The sequence below is a fragment of the Anomalospiza imberbis genome, chromosome Z (genome assembly GCF_031753505.1).
Source record: "Anomalospiza imberbis isolate Cuckoo-Finch-1a 21T00152 chromosome Z, ASM3175350v1, whole genome shotgun sequence".
In the NCBI taxonomy this organism is placed as follows: Eukaryota; Metazoa; Chordata; class Aves; order Passeriformes; family Viduidae; genus Anomalospiza; species Anomalospiza imberbis.
In genome coordinates, this window is record NC_089721.1 from 669,741 (window position 1) to 694,365 (window position 24,625).

Sequence of the window (24,625 nt, forward strand, 5' to 3'; positions counted from 1 at the left end):
CTTTATATCTAGTTATTTAAATAACATTATGAAGAATTTTAATTTCTGTGGTCAGCAACAAACACTTGGGTCTTTTGTGTTAAGTGTTGTTTCGCAGAAAAGTGTGGCAAGAGGAGCAAAAAGAAAACAGTTTTACTCAACAGAGAACTATATTTCCAAAATATAATGTTTGGCACTACACTGGTTCTCTGTAGTGCCTGGGCAAGCCAGATATTAATGAGAAATTACCTATACAGGAAACCTATATTTTAGAACCTCTGAAATTATAAAATAACAACTCCTATAAAAACATGTCTGGAAAATAAAATAGTAATTGTAAATTTTAACAATTTAATGAATTTAACAATTTTAACAATGTAATGAATTTAACAATAAATTGCATAAAGGGTACTTGCTAGGTTATATCAGCAAACTGTTTATGATCTTGGTGGTGGTGGCAGTCAGGCACAGCAGCTTGAATGCCTGTGACAGGTCTGATTGACAGAACTCGACATCATACTTCTGAGTAGTGACTAGTCCAAAAATTACATGTATAACTGCATGTGTCTAACCAGAAACATCACCTGTACTGTGTAATGGATTAAAGATTCCTTTGGGTTGGAAAGGCTCTCCTTGGAGAAAAAGTAGTAAATCTATAAGTAAACTGCTAAAAAGACCTATTCCAAGAAGGTTTTCTTGGAAGCCTTATGTCCTAGTATGGAACATATACTAAATTCTAGCAGGAGGGCTTGTTCCCAAACATTCATTCCAAACAGCTAATCAGTGGAAGTGGAACAGATGCCCACAAGTCTTATCACCTACAGTGTTCTGGAGGAAAAAGTAAAAGTTCCCTTTCCTAGTAATTGGTTGATGTTGAACAATGATTTTGGACTTCTTGATATTAGGACCCGGTTGAAGTTGTGTAGTCTCGTTGGCCCAAGAGACCCTTTGGGCACTGGGAATGAAGCAAAGCCACTGCTTGCCTTGCTGAACTGAGTGCTGCTTTTCCACATCACATGTGGAGAACAAGATATGGACACGCAGCATTCTGTCAAAACCTGTGTGGCTGACTTCAGAACTTTTCCGACACTAGTCCAGACTTACCACAACGTTCTATCTTCACTGAGGTATCTAATTTGGTGGAAATTATGGATGTTGGAAATAAGTTCTGTTCTCGAAAGCTGTTAACTTTCTGTGGAGAGAAACAGAATGGCTGATCTTCATGGTGAGTCCTTCTGAGTGTTAGTATGTGGCTGACCCCCCCAGAAGTGTCCGAAACCAATCTGAACAGGGCTTGGAGCAATCTGGTCTCATGACAGTTGTCCTTGCCATGGGCAGGGGTGGAACTCTGTGATCCTCAAGGTCCCTTCCAACTCAAACCATTCTATGATTCTATCTGTCTCTCCATTCGGGAAAATAATTTTTTTGTAAGTTTCCTCAATGATCCACTTGTTTATTCTCAAGAAAAATGAACAGCAACAAATTTATGGTTGAACTTAACCTTAGAGATCTTTCCAACCATAGTGATTTGATGATCTTTGAAATCTGGAGTAGTTTTTTAAAGTTAAAAAGCCCACCTGATAAAGCAGAATCATTAAAATAATATGGCAAGTCTAGGACTGTACCAAGCAGACAAATTCCCTTTCTTGACTAAACAGGGGACTTGCTACTAAGTCTGACCTTACTTGTGATTCTCCATGAGCTTTCCTGTTGCCAAACATTTTGTGAAATGAGTCAAATGGCTGTGATGAGAAAGCTTTTGAGATGACTTCTAGTCAACCTCTTTAAATTGTCTTGTGACCAAGAAGTGAGAGGTGGCAAGATGTTCTTCCATTGCCATTTCCAGAAGCAGCATTGGTCTTCCAAGGTTTCTCTCAAACAGCATCTGGAACATCTGCTCCCAAAATCAAAGATAAGATCTGCACACAAGTTCTAGTGGCAGGTCTGCTGTTTCAGCCAATCTCAGTAATAGTTTGGTGATCATCGAGTGGAGTTTGCCAAAATGCTTAGAGATAATCTGACTTTGCTATGGAGAAATCTTTAGTGGTTCCAGGCTTTTCTCCTCTCCTTGACTTCCTCTCCCATTTTTCAGTTCAGGGATTTTGTGTGCTGTCTTTTCTGTAAAAAGTTAAATTTGGGACTTGCTGCACAACAACACCCTCAAGGTGGTTGATGTTTCTTGGTGCAAGCAGCCTGGGAGATGGACAGAAACTATAGAGCCTCTGATTGTTGTCACTGTTGTTTTTGGACCGGAATCACATGTAATCTAGGTTAGAGACCTGCTTGTTATGTAAAGGCTTTATGCAATTGGAAGTGCAGCATTTTACATTTTTGCAATTAAGAGAGTTGTCCTGAAATAGTCTTAGCCTAGATGGAAAATGTGCTCATTAGCCACGTTCCTATTCTTGCCCAATGTTCTGTTTAATTTTTCTACAACCTTTTAACATGCTGTGGCTGCTGTCAGTGCATTTTTTGTATAATTGCTGTATTGGTTCAAATTGCTTATTAATGAAGATTTATATAAATTTTTCCTTTTCTGAGATATATTTGCCTTCCCTATCCCAAGTTTGAAAACATTCTGAAGCTTTGCAAAAGTTGTACTGTTTCCCAAACAAACAATTTTAAACTGCTGTAGCAGTCACAAAACAAAGTCCTGGTGACAGCACTTGGTAGAGCCGAGTGATTTAATTGCAGTATTAAAATGAACAAATGCAGGGAAAGCTATTGTGTTGGCTGGTCTGGGTGTGTTTGCCATTTATGCTGGTGCTGCTTTATGAATAGAAAATACATTACGTTTAATATGGGCTCTCATGGGACTGTGGAAGTTTACTGTATCAGTGCATCAAGCGATATGAAGAAAATAAGTAGTTAACTATTACTCTTGTCTCTTCCTCCATGGTTGTCCTGTTCCCTTGGTGCGCTCTGTTGACTTATAAATGTTTTTTAGAACAGAAGGTAAACTTACTTTGAACAATGTATAGACAATGAAATTTAATAATTATTTTCCTGAGTAGTCAACTAAAATGCTTTAAGTGTAATCCTGTGTAGCTTGTCTAGTCAGGATAATGATTTGTCATATAATATGTAGCTACTTGGGGAATTTTTGTCCTTGCTAAATAGAAAACGTTTATCTTTGCCATTTGGCTTCTTAGTATTTTCACTGGAAGAAGAAAAAATAACCTTATGAGCTTTTGCAGTTTGTGTATTGGAAAATAATGTGTTCTCAATCACTCTTACAGTGTTTCTCTTCCTGTCTTTTTAATAGCATCTTTTTTTTCCCTTCTGTGTTTTGCACTCTCTCTCCCCACCACAGCCACCACCAGTCTGAAACTGATGGCATGCTCAAATATTTGGAGTAACTTTTTAAGTCATTCCAGCATCCTATTGGTATGTCAAGAATTGGCATATATGCAAATTGCAGAAGTCAATTTTTAAAGGATAGAAGTTTTGTGGAAGTTAGCTTCGGCATGTATGTAGAGTTCTCCAGTTAATTAATTTTAAATTAGATTTTCACTGTGGTTTGGCACATACTTGAGACAAGCACAATGCAATTACTAACGATGGAAAATGAGTACTAAATAATCATTTCACCTTATGTACAAATCAATCCCTTTGTCTTGTCACTTTTTCTGCTTTAGGAGGCATGCTTTGAAAAGAAGTAATGACTGTGTAAATTAAAACGTATAGTTCTGTCTGGTTAGTATGGGTATTGTGCTTGACAGAATTCTTCATGAAGTGTGGTGTCCATAGTGGAGCTGTCATTGTGTCCTTCCACAAGTGTAGGAAGGGATTTTATGTTAGGATTAGAGTGCCAAATTCTTTCAGCTAGAATTCAAAATGGTCCACTATCCATCAATTGCAATCATGTGTGTGTATGAGGGGGGTCTTATCATTAAATTCTTATGTCTGTGTCAGAGGTGTGGGAGGAAATAAAAGCTTGGAATGCAATAGTTGATATATTGTACATTTTCCAATTTTTTTCTGGATGTATTTTGGAATTCTTTAATTCATGCTTTCCTCAAACAAATTGATGCTGTGCTTGCTTAAAAGTATATTAATTAAGCAGTATCTTGTTTTGTTTTGTTTTTTCTTTTGGGCTTGTTTCAGTTAACTAAGTCCATAGACACTGCCTGAATGTGTAAGGCATGTTTACTCAAATTCATGCTGATTTTAGATGTTTGAGTTAGAACTGGAGCTTTTACTGCTATAACTACGTTGGAATATTCCTTAATGTGGAGTTCAGGTGTTTCTGCAACTGCTGATGCTTCTTTTAATTACTTAAACTTCTGCAAGAGAAGCTTGGCTTACCTGTAGTTGTATCTGTGGTGAGGATTCTTAGGTTTGAAATTTTCAAGGCTTAATGTGGGTGTTGAGTCTAATGGGACAGTATAAAAATGTTGCATTTCTTTAAAAGTTCTGAATTTTCCCCTGAATCTTATCCTGATCCTTCATTTGAAGGCTGTTGCTCCAAAGGCAGCCTCTTGTTGGGCCTGTGGTGTCTGACGCTTTAGGGGAAGGGAGGACCCAGATGTTCTGGGTCAGAAGGAATGACAAAAGTCAGAGGGTCCACAAAAGTTTAGGAAGCTTTCCTGATGAGTTACATGCTTGGCATGGAAATTCGTGTGTTAGTCCCTGTTTTTCTAGTATGAGCACATTTTGGATAAAGGATTAGAGTGAAAGTGAAGAGAAAGAGGGGGGGTGGATAAAGAAGGGAAGGGAAGGGAAGGGAAGGGAAGGGAAGGGAAGGGAAGGGAAGGGAAGGGAAGGGAAGGGAAGGGAAGGGAAGGGAAGGGAAGGGAAGGGAAGGGAAGGGAAGGGAAGGGAAGGGAAGGGAAGGGAAGGGAAGGGAAGGGAAGGGAAGGGAAGGGAAGGGAAGGGAAGGGAAGGGAAGGGAAGGGAAGAGGGTTTGTCCCAGAAAAGTGCTGCCCTTCTTCCATATGGCCCCTTCTGCAGCCACATCCTGGTCTTTCTCATGCATGTTCTTACCAACAACCCTTGGCTGTTGTTCCCAACAACTGATCTTGGTTCTTGGCTGTCTCCACAGCCATCCAGCTATTGGTGTTTGGGACATACACATTCACCCTTCACCTTCTGGGCTTCTGCGGAACCTTCAGCTGCTGGAGGGGACCTGTTGCCAAGGGAGGACACCAGAGCAGTTGGTGTTGCTTTTGCAGTTGCTTTCACTGGTCATGCATCATATCTGTTGATGGAGTGTGCAGAAAGTGTTGGGAAATGCACCCAGAGTAGTTCATTTGCCAGAGCCTGACCTTCCCAGAGTGCTCCCTAAAGGCCTCTATGGCTTGTTGGCCTCTTTGAGGAGCTGTCAGATTGTTTGGAAAAGCTTTTACTGTTGATTTTTATACCTTTAGCAGGCTGTTCCCAAATTACTTTTGGCTCAACTTGGTCTGGTTTAGCATTGAACTTGCCAAAGCTTATATACCTTTTTTTCCCCCTGATTTGGAAAAGACTTAATCTTTTTACATTTTGTAGTCGCTTTTCTCTGCAGTTGAGTCATGCTGCTTTTTTGTCTGTTCAGGGTCTCTAACAGAGACATCCCCTCTAAGCCATGATGTGGTGACTTGAAGTTTTCTTGTTGCCACCTAGGAATTCATAAGCTGAACCTGTTTTCTGACCTGTTTCTTAATCCTTAGGGTAAGTGCTAAAAAACTGCTAACTGGGAAAATAAATCCCATTTTGATACAAAGCTTGGAAACTGGAAGAATCCTCTGAATGTTTTATAGCTAAAGCACTTGAATTATGAATTGTGGATGGATCTGTGTGGGAGACTGCTGGGTGCATCTGTTTTTAGGAAAAAAATCAGATCATAGAATTGTAGAATGCTGTAAGTGCTTGGGTTAGAAGACACCTTAAGAATCATTTTATTACACCCTCCTGCCATGGGCAGGGACACCTTCCACTATCCCAGGTTGCTTCAGAGCTCCATCCAGCCTGATCGTGGACACTTCCAGGGATGGGGCAGCCACATCATGACCTTGGAACAAAGATTTTTTTTTTCCTGTTTGCAAAAGAAAGGAAAGTAGATCTATAGGAGGTTTCAGCAGAGTTAACTCTCAGCTGGAAGGTAAATCTGGATAAAATTAATTCTGCCAAGAATGAGAGATGTTGTAGACACCACAGCATTTGACAGTTATTTGGTACTCACTAGTTCTATGTGTGGATGTGTATGTATATAATAGAAAAACTATAAAATACAAATAAAATACAGACTATACAGAAACATATGAACATGCTTATGTTTAATAATAGAAATATATATGACCCAGTGTACTGTATCTATGTATTTAGTGTATATTTACAAAAATGTACCATTTAGGTATCAAAATACCTAGAGTTATAAAATGGAATTTGTAAGTTACATATGAGAATAATTTTTTCATAAATCTAAAATATATCAGTATGACATTTAGTTAGCAGTCATGCTGTTTGCTTGTGGTAATTTGTAGGATTCCCACTTAAACAATTTCAAGTGGTTTTATAAGATGTATATACAGCATATACAGATATGACATATGTAAATACATTAAAGCAAATGTATATGTAGAAATGTAGATAATCCAAAATATAAAAATATTCCTAGGAAAAAACTGTTTTGGCCTGCATAATTTCAAGTTTGGCATTAGGTTTGTCTATCTAATTCACTGCTGGCTTCTAATTTCAGCCTCAATAGTTTATATTTATTGAACTGCTTCTCTCAGCAGTTGTCATTCTGAGAGGGTCTGTCAAGTGAAGATCTGTCTTTTTATATATCTATATAATTATATCTGTATAATTGGACATGTTCTGTATATATGTATCATTAGCTAGTTGTGTGTAAATACACAACGAGTGTGTAATCAGTCCCAGTGTGTATATAATCTTCTCTGACTCTCTTCAGTGGGTCAGAGATCTCTTAGGAAATTGGAACATCAGCTCAGGAACAACGCACATTCAGGCCAAGGGCATCAGGATGTAAAGGCCCTTATTAAGTAGAAAATTCTTATTTTTATAGATGGGGGAAAAAGAGGAAATAACATGCTTGAAGCTTGGCTAAAATTACACAATCAGTTGACATTGCAGCTGGGAATAAAATTCCACTGTCCTGATCTTTATCCTCATGTTTTAACTGTTGGACCTTGATTCAAGGTTAATAAAACATGCTGTTTGCATGTGATAATATGGGTAGGATTCCCACATACCAAACAATTTCAGGTGATCTTATAAGATGTAAATACAGCACATAGGTGTTTCTTATTTTCTTACCTTGGCCTGCTCACAAGGTCCTGCTGTCAGCTCTTGCCAGACAGTTCAGTGACATTTGTGATTTTCCATAAGGTTTACGGAGTAACTGTTGTGGGAATGTGGAGTGAGTTTTATCCTGGAGAAGAGAAGGCTCCAGGGAGAGCTCAGAGCCCCTGCCAGGGCCTCAAGGGGCTCCAGGAGAGCTGCAGAGGGACTGGGGACAAGGCATGCAGGGACAGCACACAGGCAGTGGCTGCCACTGCCAGAGGGCAGGCACAGATGGGATACTGGGAACCAGGAATTGCTGGCTGGGAGGGTGGGCAGGCCCTGGCACAGGGTGCCCAGAGCAGCTGTGGCTGCCCCTGGATCCCTGGCAGTGTCCAAGGCCAGGCTGGATAGGGCTTGGAGCACCCTGGGACAGTGGAAGGTGTCCCTGCCCATGGCAGGCAGGGGTTTGGAATGAGATGGTCTTGAAGGTCCCTTTCCTCCCAAATCATTGTGTGATTTTGTGAATGTTTGGGATAGCAGAAATGTTTTTTTATGAAAAATACTATAATTTTCAAATTATCTTCTCAAAACCTAGAAGTAGCCTAAAAAGGATGTCTCTGCACAGGGGGCAGTGTCTGATGATGGAGGCCTACAAAACTTATCTGCATCATAGGGCTTGCCTGGGGTACCTTGGGATTGCCAAGGAGCTCCCACACAAGTGAGATCTACATGCAAATCTGGAGATGGTGGTACCAGGTAGTCACCCTTGAGGGCAGTTGTGCTGCTCAAATTTGCTTTTTAAACGTTATACTAAAAAGTTATATTAACTCCTCTTTCTCAGGCATGGGCATAGCCCTGTTGTAGGTGATGGGAGAGAAGCAGGAATGGCTTGTCCTCACTATTTCCTAACTGTGCTCCCAGAGAGCAAACTTCTTGTCCCTTTATGGCTTGGCGCTATTGTAAAATGCTTAGGAACAGAAAAAGCCCAGAGGAATCCCTTGCCCTGTGGTAAAAACATTTTTGGGTACCGAAGATGAAATATGGAACTGAACGTACGTCCTAGAGAAGTGCCTCTAAATATATTTTTTCATATAAATGAAAATCTTTATGTAATTCATTCCATAAATTAGCAAACCAGTATTTGGAATGAAAACTTTCTCAATACTATATATGTAATTTTAGTCTTTACTATTAAAGTTTATGAGTGTTAGCACATGTTTCTGTATAATTTCAATGTTAACTATCATTTTTTGCTGGGAAAAAATATGCAGGCAGAGTCAGTAATACTTAGTCAGACTTTTTCTCCCCATAGTGTTCTGTTTTCATAGTCAGTAAATTTGACACATCAAAACCTTTCCCTACACTATCCCCTCCACACTGGCCATCGACCCAAAAGAGAGGGAATTCAGTCAGTGTTGGATCCATAAGAGGGCTTCAGACAGTGTTCCGTGCGTTGCAGCCCTGTTTAGTTGGTGTGGCTCCAGCCGTGGTGTCTGGTGACAGAAACGTGTTCCTGTCTGATGCCGCTGGAGTTGATGTCAGTGCAAGAGCGGAGCCAAAGGGCAGGTGCTGACATAAAACAGCTCGTCAGCCTTGGCAGGAGCTCACGCCCCGCTCCGAGAGGGAGCAGGGACGCTGGGTTCTTTCAGCTGAGGAGGCATTTTCTGCTAGTCAAGATAATGAAAAGTTTTGCCTGTGGCATGCTTGTTCTGGGGGTAGGACTTCATTCCTCAGCACTGCTGCTTTCCTCAATGTTTCATCATTAAAACTGCCTCTTTAATAATGTTCGTATGGCTGGAGCTGGTACTGATGCCTCAAGATAAGCTTATAGAGCACTTTCTGTAGTGAAATCCAATTTTCAATTGCTTATAGTTTTTTTTCAGACTTCAGTTGTTTGTGGTGAAACTTTTCATGCTGAGTATCTTCCTTAGTCTCTTTTTTTAAGATTTTTTTTTTTAATTTTTTTGGCGTTGCTTTAATTGAAAACAGTTCTTCTTTTTCTGAGAATGAGGTTAGGGAAAAATGTTACTTAACCAATGCTGAATTCTTACATCTGTTTTATTGAGGAGTTTTAGAGCCTTCATGCCTTGGAACAGGCTCTTGAGATTTGGGAAGCAGGGCTTAAGGGAGTGAAACTGTGGATAGAGATGTGCCATTTACAATCCCTCTTAAAGTTTACTAAATCTGGCCAAGTTGCAAGGTCCCAAAACTTGCAGTTTGCATACATTGAGCAGAAACTTGTTGAAAAACTGGCAGCAAGATTGTCTGAATGTTGAGTTTTCATGAAATGTGTTCCACAGAGTGTTGTGCCAGTGAGGTTCAGGATACAGCACCCCTCGTGAGGTCCATGAGGCTGTTCCAGGATCCTGGGGGGACTTTCCCTGCTCAATGCAGTTGTTGCTGGACCAGGTTTCAAGCAAAAGAATTAACACTTTGAGTTTTCCTTGTCATTGGAGTAGCAGGTAGTGTAGAGGAAGAAGTTACCTCACACAAACAAAATGTTACCTCTTAAAGGAAAAATAGGGGTTAAGAAATGCTGGGTTAAAAAATAACGTGCCCATTGTGCTGTGGAAAAGTGGCAGACTCCAAGAAGTGTCAGCAGATCTTCTCAGGAATAAGGGTGGCAGCCAGAGCATTCCTAAGCTGTGGAACTCCAAGTTTTTCAGCTATGCTTATATTAGGAGTTTTATTTAATTGTTTTTGAATGCACTCCTGAAGGCTGATAGAGAAGCTGGCTGGAATTGCTGCAGGTACCAGTGGTGGGGTGCTTCACAAGTTTGGAGTGAAACTTAGGTCTAGGAGGGAAGCAGCAGGTCTGTGCTGACTTTACTGTGCTAGCTATTCCTTGTTCCTCTCACAGGGAATATGAGTGAATTGAGTGCCTGCAGTCACAACAAACCAACAGAAGCAGTGTGCTAAACTCACTAACTGATACAAAAATCTAACTGCTCTGGAAAAGTAATTTCTTGGATGCCTTGACCTGTCTAGCAACTTTACAGGTCACTTCTTTCATTGGTTGTCTGGATTTCTTCTTCTCCCTTCCCTACAAAGTGCGAGGATGAAGTTCTCCTGAGGGTTCTGCATCAAAAGCATTAGTTAATATCGATACCCTGATTAGCACTATTTAAAAATAATACTGCCAGGATGTTTATTTTGTAACATGTTTCTGTGTTTGTTTCTGCCTCATATTTTGCCTGATAGAGTCAACGGAAGATGTTACTGGAAGTTCCATAATTGGTTGAATTATACACATTCACTGTGTTCCCTTGCATTCTGACAAGAACAGTAAAATACTGGGATGGTACCCTGGGCAAAAGCCAGAGGAGTTTTCTATTAAAAACAAAAATAATTAAATAAATAATAATTTAAAAATAAAAGTCAGAGCAAAATCCCTCCAAGAACTAACCTTCTCTCCCCAAAATCCCACCAAAATAACCCAAACGAAAGCAAGCCCCAAAACCCCACCATACAACAACTCCTTTTTAATGTCTCTATGTAAACTTGTTGTTGGCGTGAGGTTTGCTGTTCCAAGGTTGATAGATGATTGAGTCAGACAGTTCCTCTAAAATTAAATACAACACTGGGTGGATTTGCAGTTTTTCCCACATTTCTCATTCGTTTTCCTCTCTCTCACTCTCTTCAAGCTTGCACTTAGTTTCCCGGGTTCCAAGTAGTCATAATACTGTGGTATTTTGCTCTTGTGTAATACCATAAAACCTTTATTTATTTTTTCTTGATATTGTGGTCACATTTGCAGCTTCAGTTATATTGGACAGTCTTCAAATGTGCAGCAGGAATATTGTTCCGTCTCAGAAAATGTATCGCTTATGTCCAAAGGAGTTGAAATAGGTATTGCCAGCAACAGGCCAGGACTTGGTCTAATAAACATGTGAAGATTCCTTGCGTTAGATGTTCTCCTCCTATAGTTATTTTTAATATATTTCTAAAAGTGAATTAATGGTTTGTTAGAATTATTCCCAGCCTTATTTGGCCTTTTGATTCAGAAGTGTGTTATGTAATTTGCTTTGCTTAATTCTTCAAGGTGTCTGTCTCTGGATATTTCTACTACTCATACTCCAATTACATATAATAAAAATGTCATCAGGGATTTCCAGCTAACAAAGCTCTTCCATGCTTCAGCATCTCTGGACAAGTAAAAGAAGTAGACCCCATCTGGAAATGTTAAATTTATCATAGACTCATGGAATCATCAAGTTTGGGAAAGACCTCAAAGATCATCAAGTCCAACTGTAAATAATATATATAGTTATAGGTAATATGATTTCACTGATTTTTACTGTAGGTAATATGATTCCACTATTTTACAGGTATTGACTTTGGTTTTGTATGTTTTTGTAGTTTATCATATTAAATACTTTTTGGGGGATGTCTTTTTACATTTCTGATTCTTCTGTGGTGTCAAAAGCTTTCATGAGAATGCAAGTCTGTAACTGAGCTTCATGATCTTGGGAGAAAGTGATTGTCTCCTTATTTTAAAGTTCAAAACAAGAAAAAGAGTAATAATACAGTAGATAGAGTTCCTGCCCTGAGGAAGGCTTGGATCATTTCAGATTTCATAGTAAAGATCTCCTGAGATATAATGATAAAAAGGGAGATGAATGGTTTAAAATGAAATAAACACTGTTTTTGCAGTGAAATGAGAGATATGCTTATTTATCAATCTATGCAATTTAGTGTTTGCAATCTTTTTCAGTTCCATGACATTTGAAAGGTCGTGCAAAGTATTGGAGCTGGGATTAATTGCAGGAAGCAAACTGGAAAAGACTTTAAAAGAAAAGAAAGAAAAATGTGTGTATGTAATTTGGCTGGGCAACAAAGGAGACCTGACTGTGCCTTTTATTTAAGGGCTATAAACACTGAGCTGGGGCAGAAATGTTTTATGGTATTACATAGAACCACTTAAAGGAGTAAGTAGATGAAGCTGAATAAAGTAATGTTTAACTGAATATTAGGAAAAAAATCTTAACATTGAGGTTTATTAGATTATGGAACATGCTTCCCAAAGGATGTGGTTCAATCTCCATTACTAGTCCTTAAAATTAGTCTGGATAGAATAACAAGCTGTACTGGAGGGAACACTATTGCATGAATAGGGGATGGACGCAGTTACCTAATACATCTTTGCATTTCACTTGCTTCCATGATTCATTTCCTGAAAAACTGCTTCCAGAATGTGTAAATGACATCACGGCCCTGGGCACCTCAGGCTCATCAGTGCTTCTCTGGCTTCAGAGGGTTTATGTGGAGATTTCCTGGGCTGCCTTTTCCCCAGTGGCTGCTCCACTGCACCCCAGCCATTCGCTGTGGCTTTCCTGTCCTGCTGCAGCACTGGGAGCAATGGTGACATCAAAAATTCAAATGCCTGGGATGTGTTTGAAATGTGTGGGTACAGAGACAGGAGCTTGGCTATTCCCGGAGAGGCTGTGACCAGGAGTGGGGCAGGCAGGGAGCTGGTGTTGCAGAGCTTGGCTCCACAGAAACAACTACCTTCTGCTGTTCTTGGCAGGGAGGATGAAATACTGGTCTCCTTTACAATAGTGTTATTAGGTGTGAAAACCCTCAAACAATTAAGTCATACTCAGTCATGTATTTCAATGAGCCAGTTGAAATCTATGAAATATAGAGCAGTTGTTTGGTTGCAGTGATTTGTTGAGAAGAAAATAACTTGGTTTTTAAATCACTTTTATAATTCTTTTTGACATTTAAAGAAGTAATCTAAAACATGCACTTAATCTTCCTATAGCATTTCAGTCACTTTCCTGTAGTATTTAGGAATTAAATACTTAAAATATAGTAGTAAAGCAACTGAAATATAACACAACACCTGAAATAAAGCCACGGCAATCATCTGTGTAAATTGTGTGACTTTCACCTTGCACTAAGGACTAAGTGGTAGTTCAGTGGGATTTTAAGCCTGAATATGGAGTTCCAAGTGATCACACATTTACTCTGACACACATCATGTGCCATTCCTGTGTTCCAGACAAGAAACAAGAGTCAAGCTGGATTGGTACATAGCTGTTGTCTCAAAATGCTTTTAAATTTAGTGTCTCCCACTTGTGAATTCTTGCTGCAGCCTGCTGATGACCTAGAGAGCAGCTAGCCTACCAGTATTTAAAATACAAATTTATTTTGCTAGACTGTCTGACACCCAGAAACTATTCATTTATTGCTGTTTGTAGAACTTCTCCTGTGTTTCATGCTAGTTTGGGTTAATCCCGTTAGTCCAATGCTGGACAATGAAGACCATAAAAAATATTGCTGAAAATTAAAAATTGTTACTTTTGCCATTTGTATTACCATGCCAGGTAAAACGTTTCAAAAAACCTATCATTTATGGGAATTTGGGTCAGTTGAAAAAGTTACTGCAATTTAATAGTGATGACAGAAAGTTACTGTAGTATTTACGACAGCCATTTTTGTGCTTCTGAGTTTTTCCAATTTCCCTACTTAAAAAGTCTACAGTCATCAGATTGACTTTTTCACAGGTTGTAGTTGGTGTGTATGTCAGTGTATTTATGCTACAGATAAGTTTAATGTTGTTCGAGAGTGGAATATTTAACATGCAGGTTCATAAACCATGTAAAAATTATTCCATATTTCCTATACTTCAGCTTTGCTAGTTTCTTTCTGTAATGAATCCTCCCAAGTCTGCAGTAGGACTTCCCCTAAAATTAATGTAGCTGCTGTTTTTATAGTCTCTTAAGCAAGGGTACCCTTGGTTCTTCACAGTTTGCAGATTAAGTTCCTTAACTAAAGATCTGAGACACTGAAGATGTGCTTTATAAAGTATAAAATGCCCCTGATACAGCAGTTGCCTCACTGATCCCCGTTCATGATTCCATGGACCTCTTTTTCCTCTCCCATTCATTATCACATAACATCCCCGTGGCAACTTGAGAAATTGCTTGCATGGAAAAGTAATCGTAGGAAAGTATTTATGTATTTTTAGCTTTCTTCTAACACAATGTAGCAGCTGGAAACAAGGACAAGAGCCAGCACAATGTGAACTGCCAGCTCTCCATGGGCCACCAGAAAGTGTTCATCAGACCACAGTGTGAGAACTATTGAATTGACTTAAGAAAAGTGACACACATAATAAGCGTTAAAAAAACAACACTCAAGTTCCCAGTGCTGCTGCTTGAGTGTAATAAGAATTAAACAGTAATTGTAATGTTTTTTAATAATATGCTTTTTACTGGTTTTGGTGGAGGAACTACATGATGGTACAATTAGATGCAATGAAAATCACTTTTGCTTTAGTTCTTCATCACATCTACTTAGTGATGCCTTGGATTGGACAAACTTGCAGCATGGCAAGCATTGGACAATATTCTGGATGTTAAAAGTTTCAGAAATTGGAAAGCAGAATGTGGAGCTAAGACTTGGATGTATTACTAACCATAAGTTAGATCTCTTCTGTTTTGGGCTTTTTTTCTTGTGGTTGAGTTTTCTTTCTGATATTTAACACTGGCTTTGCCAACTTCTGTAGCCTCATCTATTTGTGTCCTTTCCATTTTTGCAACAAGGAAGCAGGATTGTTGTTTTGGAAATGTCAAAATGACAGGGAGAGATCAAGAGAGCTTTTGAAAATCTTCATGTCTACTAAAACTCTTATTTTGTCCTATTCATTCTCAAAAGCAGCCTGGGGGCAGCACCTCAAGTTGGTGCCCTCAGCAAAATACCGTCAAAAGCAATAAAAAACTTATTAGGAGGATGCTAAATATGTTTGAGAGGATGTGGGTTATGTGATCGGGAATGAGGGAAGGATCTGCCCTCTTACCAAGCTCCAGTGAGGAGAGACAGGACCATACTCAAAAAGGCTTTGCCAGTATTAATTGCAATTTAATGCCTATATTTAAATGCAATGAAGGATGTTCAAAGGAAAGGTTGAAGTTCAGTGATTACTTTAATTGAATTTTTGAGCTACTATTAGATTAAAAAAACCCTAAACAATACTAATTTCCTAGAAAGAAACTTGGAAGTCACTCCAATTTCCTTGGCATTAATTTAATGCTCTGTCCAGCATGAGAAGTCAGAGAGTTTGTCTTCTGAGCCTTGACACTGAAGGTTGAAAGGTGAATAATACATTCTGCAGAAGAATTACAACTAGTTTAATAACTAATCCAGGAGAGCTCAAAAATCAGTTATAGCTCACAGTCGGTTGATCTGCTGACTTCAAGTAATGGTAGACAGTGTTAGAAGTTGTTGAATGTAAATTGCAATTCTTTATATGAGTGTGATGAGTTTTTAGAGTATCTTCTGCACTCTTGGTTTCAAAATATCTTCAAAGTCAAACTGTTAAAATTCTTCTTAATATTGTGAAACTATAAGTATGTTTAAACTTTTTTGAAATTGGTACAACATGAACCTTACTTTTATCTCATTGTGTAACAAAGACTAGGCATTAGGCTGAGATTTCTGCAGAGTTGTGTTTACATCAAATAACAGTCAGGTGAAAGAAAGTTCTATTTTGATGACTGTGTCATAACTTCATTTTGCCATTAAGTGTTTTTTCACAGACTGTCAAACTAGATTAAAGTCCTGGGTTTGTTTTCATGGCTGTAAACTGTGTTTCCAGCCATCTTACAGAAAATCTCAGCTTCTCTGTTGCAAAATAACATACTTTGCTCTTATGACCTGCTTTTCTTGCTCTGCCTTACATAGAGTTGTATGAACAGGGAAAAAAACCCTGTGGTGGCTAGTTTGGTGGAAGAGAGGGGCAAAACGAATTTGTTAATTTGGTTTTAAAAGTAAAACCAGTCAGTACCTTATTAAAGTATTTGAGTATTTTCCAGAAATAATTTGGAGAATTTTACAGTTCTCCAATTGACAAAACTTCCAGCAATGTGGTTCCATGTGGGACTGAGTCAAGAAATAACGTTAAATCAGTGAATTCCACAGCTGGTCAGGCTGGAAGGGCCTACAGTGGGACGTCTGGTGCTCTACCTCCCTGCTCCAGCAGGGCCATCCTACAGCACAGGGCACAGCATTGTGTCCAGAGGGCTCTGGAATGTCCCTGGTGAGGGAGACTCCACCCCTCTCTGGTCTGTGCTCAGGGCAGAAGTTGTGCCTCCTGTGCAGGGGAACTGCTGGGCTCAGTCCCTGCCTGTGGCTCTGGTGCCATTGCTGGGCCTGGAGCAGAGCCTGGGCCCTGCTCTGCCCCTCCCTGCACACGGACACGCAGGGACACGCAGGGATATGCAGGGCTGAGGGCCCTCTCACAGCCTGAACAGCCCAGCTCCTTCCTCCTCCCCAGCCTGTCCTCCTTAGAGAGAGGCTCCAGGCCCTTCGGTATATGTGTCGCTCTTCACTGGACCTGCTCCAAGAGCTCCATGTCCCTCTTGTAGTGGGGAGCCCAGAGCTGGACACAGAAATGATGAACAAATATTAGAGAAATGCAATTGAAGGTATTCTGCAGAAAACAGTAAACTGTGTAAGTGAAGTAAGTGATCTAAATACCTAAAATTTTGTCTTGGTTTCAGCTTGGATACAGTTGTAGTGCTGCGTAATGTTGATGTTTTAGTCCTTGCTAAGTCTTGCTTATGCTGCATCAAGGACTTGTCAACTTTTCATAATTTTGGAAGAAGTCCCTCTATGTGAGGGTGGGAAGCCCTAGCACAGGTTTCCCAGAGCAGCTGTGGTTGTCTCATCCCTGAAAGTGTTCCAGACCAGATTGGACATGGCTTGGAGCAACCTGGGATAGTGGAAAGTGTCCCTGCCCATGGCAGGGCTTAGAATGGGATGAGCTTCAAGGTTTCTTAAGGCACAAGGAGCTGCGAGGGGACACAGCCAGGACAGCTGACCCAATAGGTTGAAGGAATATCCCATATCCCATCATGCTGAGCAATAAAACAGGGAGGTGTTGCCCAGGGGTGGGTGGACACTGCTTCAGGGTCTGCAGCAGGTGGTGAGCAACTGCACTGTGCATCACTTCCTCTGTATAATATTTTATCATTACTATTATCATCATCATAATTTCCCTTCTTTTTCAGTCCTATTGAATTGCCTTCATCTTAACCCATGAGTTTTGTGTTTTCTCTCAGTTCTCGGCCCCATCTCACCAGAGAGGAGAGAATGATTGGTTGTGTAAACCACAACAATGTTGAAGAGATTGTTTTATATTGACTTCATCAGACTTTTAATTGGGACCAGAAAGGTAGCATTTAGTACTGTAGAAACTTTTGAAGATTTTATAAATCTTCAGAAGCAGTGTGCCTCATGACACTGTTTCAGATAATCTACCCTTCCCTCCTTTTTGCAGTTTAGTGGTTTAATTTTGAGAACCCTGGCTTATCTTTGCCACCTCCCAGAGATGTAGAAAGCTTTACAAAAACATCTGGAATTTATATTTCTGTTGTGGTGTATAAAAAAATGACAAGAGGATAGAAGTAAAATTAAAAAAAAAAAAAAAAAAACAACCTCAATGTGAAAGAAATCCAGTTTATATGTTGAAGCATTTAGGCAAATTTCAGTTCATGCCTGTAATGATGCCAGGCAGAACTAGTACTGTTGCAGTCATCTGTGGCTATCCTGTTGGTTTAAACAGGAATTTTCATGGAATCATGGAATCCTACAATGGTTTGGGTTGGAAGGGATTTCAAGGCTCATCTCATTCCCAGCCCTTCCACTATCCCAGGCTGCTAGAGCCCTGTCCAATCTGGCCTTCATCCCTTTTAAATATGAAATTCTTTACTTTTATCCTGTTGTTTTTTTCCTGAGATGTTCTGAAGAAGCAGAATCTGAAATATCATTCTGTCCACACTGTATCAGTGTCTATTCTTCTATGTTTTCTGTTAACTTCAGATCTGAAAAGAATATAGTAAGGAAAGCTTCTAAGAGAACGCAGTATAAGTTACTTTGTTTTGCATGTTAAAGAAGTTAAATATAGTCTTGTAATTTTGAAATATGCATAAATATAAAATTAGGTTTAACAAAGTAATATTTCAGATATTGTGAACATACTGCTACATACAGCTAGAAACTTCCTGTTCCTCTGTCTTCCCAGACTCTTTACCTATTTGGCATTTTAGTGTGATGCTTATGATCAGAAATAATATTTTCCTTTACAGTGTTTTTAACTTGAGTGTGTTGGAAGCATCAGCCAATACTTAGCACCTAATGTGACACTGCCCTTGCAACTGAAAGGAATGTTATGAACCTGTTACATGGGTTTGGTTTTCTGGAGGACTTGCCAACCCACAAGAGAACTTCAGGAGGTCACTGTGGCCACATATTCATGTGCAGGTGTCTCTTGCACATTGTGACCTTGTTCTCCCTGGTGGAAGATTCAGATTAATCACTGGAGTTTTGGCCATATCCCTCTTTTCCTAACTATTGAGGAAAGGTGTAATGGCAGATAGCAGCCACAGAAGGATGGAGTGGTAGAAAATTAAAAACAAGAACTACACTAAGAATGGAAATCTGATGAATTTTAATTTCTTTAATATGTGATGATAAATGTACAGTTGTTTCAGGGTTTTAAAATAGTTTATTTGCATGTTACCTCTCTGGTTAAGTCATGTGAAAAACTCAATGGTCAGCATCATTCATTCTGATAAGAACAGTGGATAAAAAGCATGGTGATAAAGGGTTACTAATATAACATGAAATTCTTGCTAAGAAGGCTGCAATTATGGTACTTTTTGTTATAAGAATTCTCTCAAGCTGCTTAACACTGAGTGGCATTAGTCCCCTTGCCTATGACTTGGCAGTAATTGTTCTGCAGTTGCCCTAATGAGGGAGCACTGGTTCGTTACATAATCTGACTGTATAATTACATTTGAAGAAAAGTACTCATTGGATGGCTTGAAATTTTGTAGAGCTGAGAGTACTTGAAATTCTTTTAACCGGTTATACTTTAGTATTTTGCATTCAAAAGGCTCATAAGTTTTTGTCATTTACACCTTGAATCTTGATGACAAAAAGACTGGAAACTAACCTTTCTTAATTCTTCTGTTTTCTTTAAGAAGGTGTATTGTATTTAATTTTTGATTTTGACATTTATTAAAAGAAGAAATAAGGATTTACCTTTTTTTAAGTAAAACTTACTATTTTTTTACCCTGTATAACTCAAAGCTTTGACCTGTTAAATGAATAATTTGATGAAATGCTGAGTCTCTGCCATAAAATTTCAAGATACACTCAAAAAATGAAGTGCTAGGCAGGCATTTGGGGATGAATCTAATACTATGTGACTGGGAGGGGCTGCTTATTATGCCCTTGTAATGAATGTATCAAGAGCCCAGATGTGATAAACATAGAGGTTTTAGCCTTTCCTCTGACTTTGTACTCCAATAATGCTGAGTCTGCAGCGTCTCTGTTTTGGTGCTTTTCTTAGTTTTTTTTCAGTGCTGTAATGCACTCCCATGAGCAGTGGCCAGGGTATAAGGATTAATGGACTTGCTGGAGAGGGATGATGGGAGTCCTTTCATCGTCCTCTGATGCTCCTTCTCCTCTAATCAGTATTTGGGCATGTAGTTGGTCATCTGGTTTCACCAACCCTGCTGTAATTAGAACAGGAATTTCAAATGCAGTAGTTTGGTATTGGAGTTAATTATTTTTAGTTCTGTAAGTATGAAAATTACTCTGCATTTGGGGCTCAATCATCAAAGTTTGAACAATGTGATAATGAGAGTTTTTTCAAGCAGCCTCTGGGGACATTGCATTGGCTTTATACATTATGCCTTAGTACTGGAGCTGTACGTGCACAATGTACAATTGTGAAATCAGAGAATGGTTTGGCTGGAAGGACCTTAAAGCCCATCCAGTGCCACCCCCAACCATAGGCAGGGACAACTTCCACCATCCCAGGTTGCTCCAAGCCCTGTCCAGCCTGGCCTTGGACACTTCCAGGGATCCAGGGACAACCACAGCTACGCTGTGAAACCTGTGCCAGGGCCTCAGCACCCTCACAGGGAAGGATTTTGTTCCAACATCTTGTCTACCTACTCTCTAAAATAGCATTGTTTATTAAAATATGACCAAGCTGTTATTTGTTTTTTTCTCTGCAGCTGGCCTGTGGACAGTGTTCACGCTGGGTGGGGTGGGCAGCAAAGCATCAGCCCAGCTGGAGCAGTGCTCCCCTCTGGCCAGCCAGAGCCTGCTGCTGCTGCTGGTCCTGGCCAACCTGACTGACACTCCAGACACCCCAAACCCGTACAGGCAAGCCATCATGTCCTTCAAGAACACGCAAGGTTTGTATCTGTTCTTATTCCTGAGCCTGAACGGATGAAGTGGAGTTTTAAGATGCTGTGATTGCTTAGAGGTTCTCTTTCCAAGATTTTTTGTCCTTCCAGCCCACCCATGGAAGAACAGTATTAACATGTTTTTATCTGGGAGCTTTGAGGTGGAGTTCCTCAGCCGCTGGAACTTAGTGGTGGGGGCAGAGGGAGGATACTTTATTCTTCTGACTTGAAAAATACTAGAAAGCTTCATAATCCTGGTCCATTTTATTTCTGGACTAGAAGTCCTTCAAGGTTTCTGCTGACCTTGATGATTCTGTGACTCTATAATTTCATAAAATATAAATAAAACTAACCTATAAGTAGATTGGTTATCCAAGAGTCTGCAGGAGTCCCCTAAAAATTTGTAGCACTTTTTGTCCCGGAATCATGGTACTTAGAGACAAGGTAAAAGATTAAATTGCTGCCTGGGTTTGCTGACTGTATTCTTGTATTTCAAATGTAAGAAAAAAAATGTTTAACGTAAACACTGCCATGAGTTTTGTATATATGAGAGGTTTCAGAGTTGTTTTGGTGCTTGTCTGGGTTTTGAGAAGGCAGGTTCCAGTCTATGTGTCAGGTAACTGCAGGTGCCATGTGGCACCGATTCACAGGGTCTTGTCGGGGACATGTGAGTGCACTAACACAGCTTGTGCTATCTAGATCCTGTGCCTTTCATAGGATTATTTAGGTTGGAAAGGCCCTCCAAGTCCAACCATTCCCCACCACTGCCAAGGCCACCACTACCCCTTGTCCCCACCTGCCACATCCACATGGCTTTTAAATCCCTGCAGGGATGAGGACTCTACCATTTTCCATGTGTACTTTATCCATACTTAAATCTCTGAATCTGAGCCATGTGGTTTTACCTTTCATTGGCTTTGTGCAGGTTGGCACCGTGCACAGGGCTCGGGAGCTGTGTGACAACCTGTGAAGCCACAGTAATATCCTGAGTTATACACTTTCTTCTGGGGAACTTTTGTATTCCTTTATCCATTAAGTTTTAACCAGGTTGAGCTCTAAATTAATTCACCATTACCTAGGAAAATTTATTGGGTTGTGAAGGTGGAGGATTGTTCTCATAAGAAGAATTCTGAGTCCTAACATGCTTCTTTGATTTATTGGATACCATTTACAGGTGGTTGAGATCAAATTGTTGATAAAGTTTTTGTTTTGTTCTGTCTTTAAACTGCAAGCTTTCTTTAATGTTGCATTTTGTTTGGCTTTGTTTCATGCCATCAGTAGCCAGTAATGTATTTCGTTAAAGCGTGCTATACATATATCATTATAAAATTTTGAAATAACTTATTTTGTGTCAAATGTAGCATGAAAAGCTATATTTTCTCTACATGTGTGTGTTGATAGAATGACTTATTGTTTCCCAGAAACTTGTTCCCACTAGCAATACTCATAATTGAGCTTAAATTTGATTTCTGTGAACATTCTAAGGGGTTTGTAAGAGGAAAATAATGTGAAAAAAAGAGGCTGGTTGCAGTCATAACTTATACTATAAAAGGAAAATTGGCATTTTTAAGAAAGTAATTTCTATAATTTAATTGGGACAAAACGAGAAGAATTCAGGATAGGGGTTTTTTTTGTACATGGTTTAGAATAGTTTAATTTTTCTGTTGATCAGCTTAATGTTCTGCAGAATGACACAGGATATGCTGGTATTGCTGGTAATTTTCTTTCATTCTGTTTAGATTTTTATTTTACTGGACTTTTTAGTATCCTTTAATAAAACTGTTAGTGAAATGCTATAAATCCCAGTGACACAACTTAAACATCCACAGAAATGAAGGTGCAAAGCCAAGGGGAGCTTCTCAGCTAATGACCTGTGGCACCAAGGAATGAATTGTTCTGATTTTGCTGTCTACATCCAGGTTTTCCCTCCTGAAGGGAAATTCCTGCCCAAAGCAAAAAGGTTTTAAACCAGCTGGTGCATAGTCATGGTCAGTAGTTGAGGTTGGAGTCTCCTGCGCCTGTGGGTGCGTGGTTTTGGGACAGGCAGGGTTTCCATCGCTGCGGGGCTGTGTCTCTGCGTGGTTCCCAACTCCTGCAGGCAGGAGTTCTGTTTGCTCCAGGGCCTCCTGCTGCCTCCAGCTCAATGGCTGGAGCTGTCCCCCCTTGCCCTGGCCAAAAGGATTGGTGGCTCCCCAGCACGCTGTCTGCTGGGCCCCACAAAACCAATGGCAGCCAGGGCTCCTGCAGGGCTCCTGCAGCAATTCCAAGCACTTTTTCCATCCAAAGTGGGCGGAAATGTTGTTCAAAATACATGACGACTGCCATGCTCTTCTGTGCTGAAAGCTACTTAGCAAGCTTCAATAAGAATATGGTCTTAAAATCACAGAACCACAGTGTGGTTTGGGTTGGAAAGGACCTTCAAAATCACCCAGTTTCAACTCTCTTGCCTTGGGCAGGGACACCTTCCACCATCCCAGGTTTGTCCTGGATACAAGCTTTGTCCAACCTGGCCTTGGAGACTGCCAGGGATCCAGGGACAGCCACAACTTCTCTGGGAAACCTGTGCCAGGGCCTCATCACACTCACAGGGAAGAATTTCTTCCTGATCTCTCATCTAAATGTCTTCTCTCTCAGTTTAAAACCCTTCCCCATGTCTTATGGCTATTTGCCCATGTAAAAATTCTCTCACTCTCCATCTTCTTCAAAAGCCCTCTGTAAGTACTAGCTTTTTCTTTTTCCACAGGGAATTTCTAGATCTTAGAAATCTGTGCAAATGGATGCTTTTATTGAGGTTGGTAAAAGTTCTGTGAACAGAAATCTGTTTTATTTTCACTTCCAGCCCTGGCACAGAGTGTATTGTGATTATGAACAAACTGCAGTTACTTTGAGGGATTTCAGACAACGTGATGTGATGTTTTACATCACTTAACTCACCAAGCTCCCCACCACACACCTCTAAAGTCCTGACACCTACGTTTCACTGAGATATCACAGTAATCTTAACCTCTGCACATATACCCTTTATACCAAGAAAGGGATGGATGGGAGATACTCTGCCTTAAAGCCAGAGAACTAAACCTGTAAGTTCGATGTGCAGGGTTTGGAAGTTAATCATTGGTATATTGTTTCCATGGAAGACCTTGCGGCTGCCTCCCTTCCAGCAGCTCCTGGGATCACATTCCTTCTTAGCAGTGGAAGCCATATGGAGGGACAAAATTGTTTTATGAAAAAAGATGAATGTTTTGTGTAGGTACTGGGGTCTTACTGAAGCTCATATGGGAGGACAACCTCAGCTTTTTGGCACAACTGAAGCTTTATGAGGCTCTATTATGGTTTATGACCATTGGTAATAAGAGTCACGGGTGACTTTTGTTTCCTCCTTTCTGTGGTGTATTAAATATTTCCCCCAGAGATTTTATAAAATTAACAAATAAATGAATGATAAATGTATTTGTTAAAGACTATTTTTTTTTCTTTATTTCAGATAACACTGCTTTTTCATCATCAAATCCACACGCTTTCCAGATTAACTTTAACAGTTTATACACAGCTTTATGTGAGCAGCAGAAATCTGATCAAGCCACTCTTCTCTTATACATGCTTCTGCATCAGAACAGCAACGTGCGGACCTATGTGTTGGCACGGGCAGACATAGAAAATCTGGTGAGTCTTGCTTTGCCTCCTTTATTCTCCTCACGAGGCATTGGCCCTGCAAGCTTGGGTGTCACCAGCTGCCAGTGGCCTCTGTTCTGCAGTGCAATAGGTTCTGAATCACTCATTTTCCAGTTCTAGCTCACTTACTCATTTTTGTTACATCATCTCAGGAGTGTGCTGCTGAACACGTCACTGCAGTCAAGGGTGGTACTGCTAAAGCTGCAAGACTATCTTGGATTCCCTCTATCTCTGTGCCACTATCATGACCCAGGTCAAACCTGCCCACTTCTGATCATTCGGTAGAGAAACTGGTAGCAGATATAATACCATTCACTATTTTATTTATCTCTTTTGGATATTCAGGCCAAAAAGTTGCACAAGCTGTCTCTGTGCTTTCAGGAGTAATAGTTAACAAAATGAGCTGTAACTGGACTAACATGCCAAATGTCTTACAGGGTTGACCTAAGACTGAAACTCCTCAAGGAGCAGCTCACAGATTTTATAGAAATACAACTGTAGTGCCTTTTTAACCACTTAAATAGGATTGTGGTTAATGG

At 40.0% G+C, this 24,625-nt stretch overlaps 1 protein-coding gene across 10 annotated transcripts in view; it reads left to right on the top strand.

Moving 5' to 3' along the window:
- Nucleotides 1-24,625, top strand: part of DYM (dymeclin) — a 210,710-nt gene that overhangs the window by 56,813 nt on the left and 129,272 nt on the right. For all 10 annotated transcript variants that reach the window (XM_068177388.1, XM_068177390.1, XM_068177393.1 and 7 more), the window contains 2 exons: nt 20,241-20,423; nt 23,899-24,077. In XM_068177388.1, the coding sequence (XP_068033489.1) occupies nt 20,241-20,423; nt 23,899-24,077 (362 nt within the window). The remainder of the gene's footprint in view (nt 1-20,240; nt 20,424-23,898; nt 24,078-24,625) is intronic.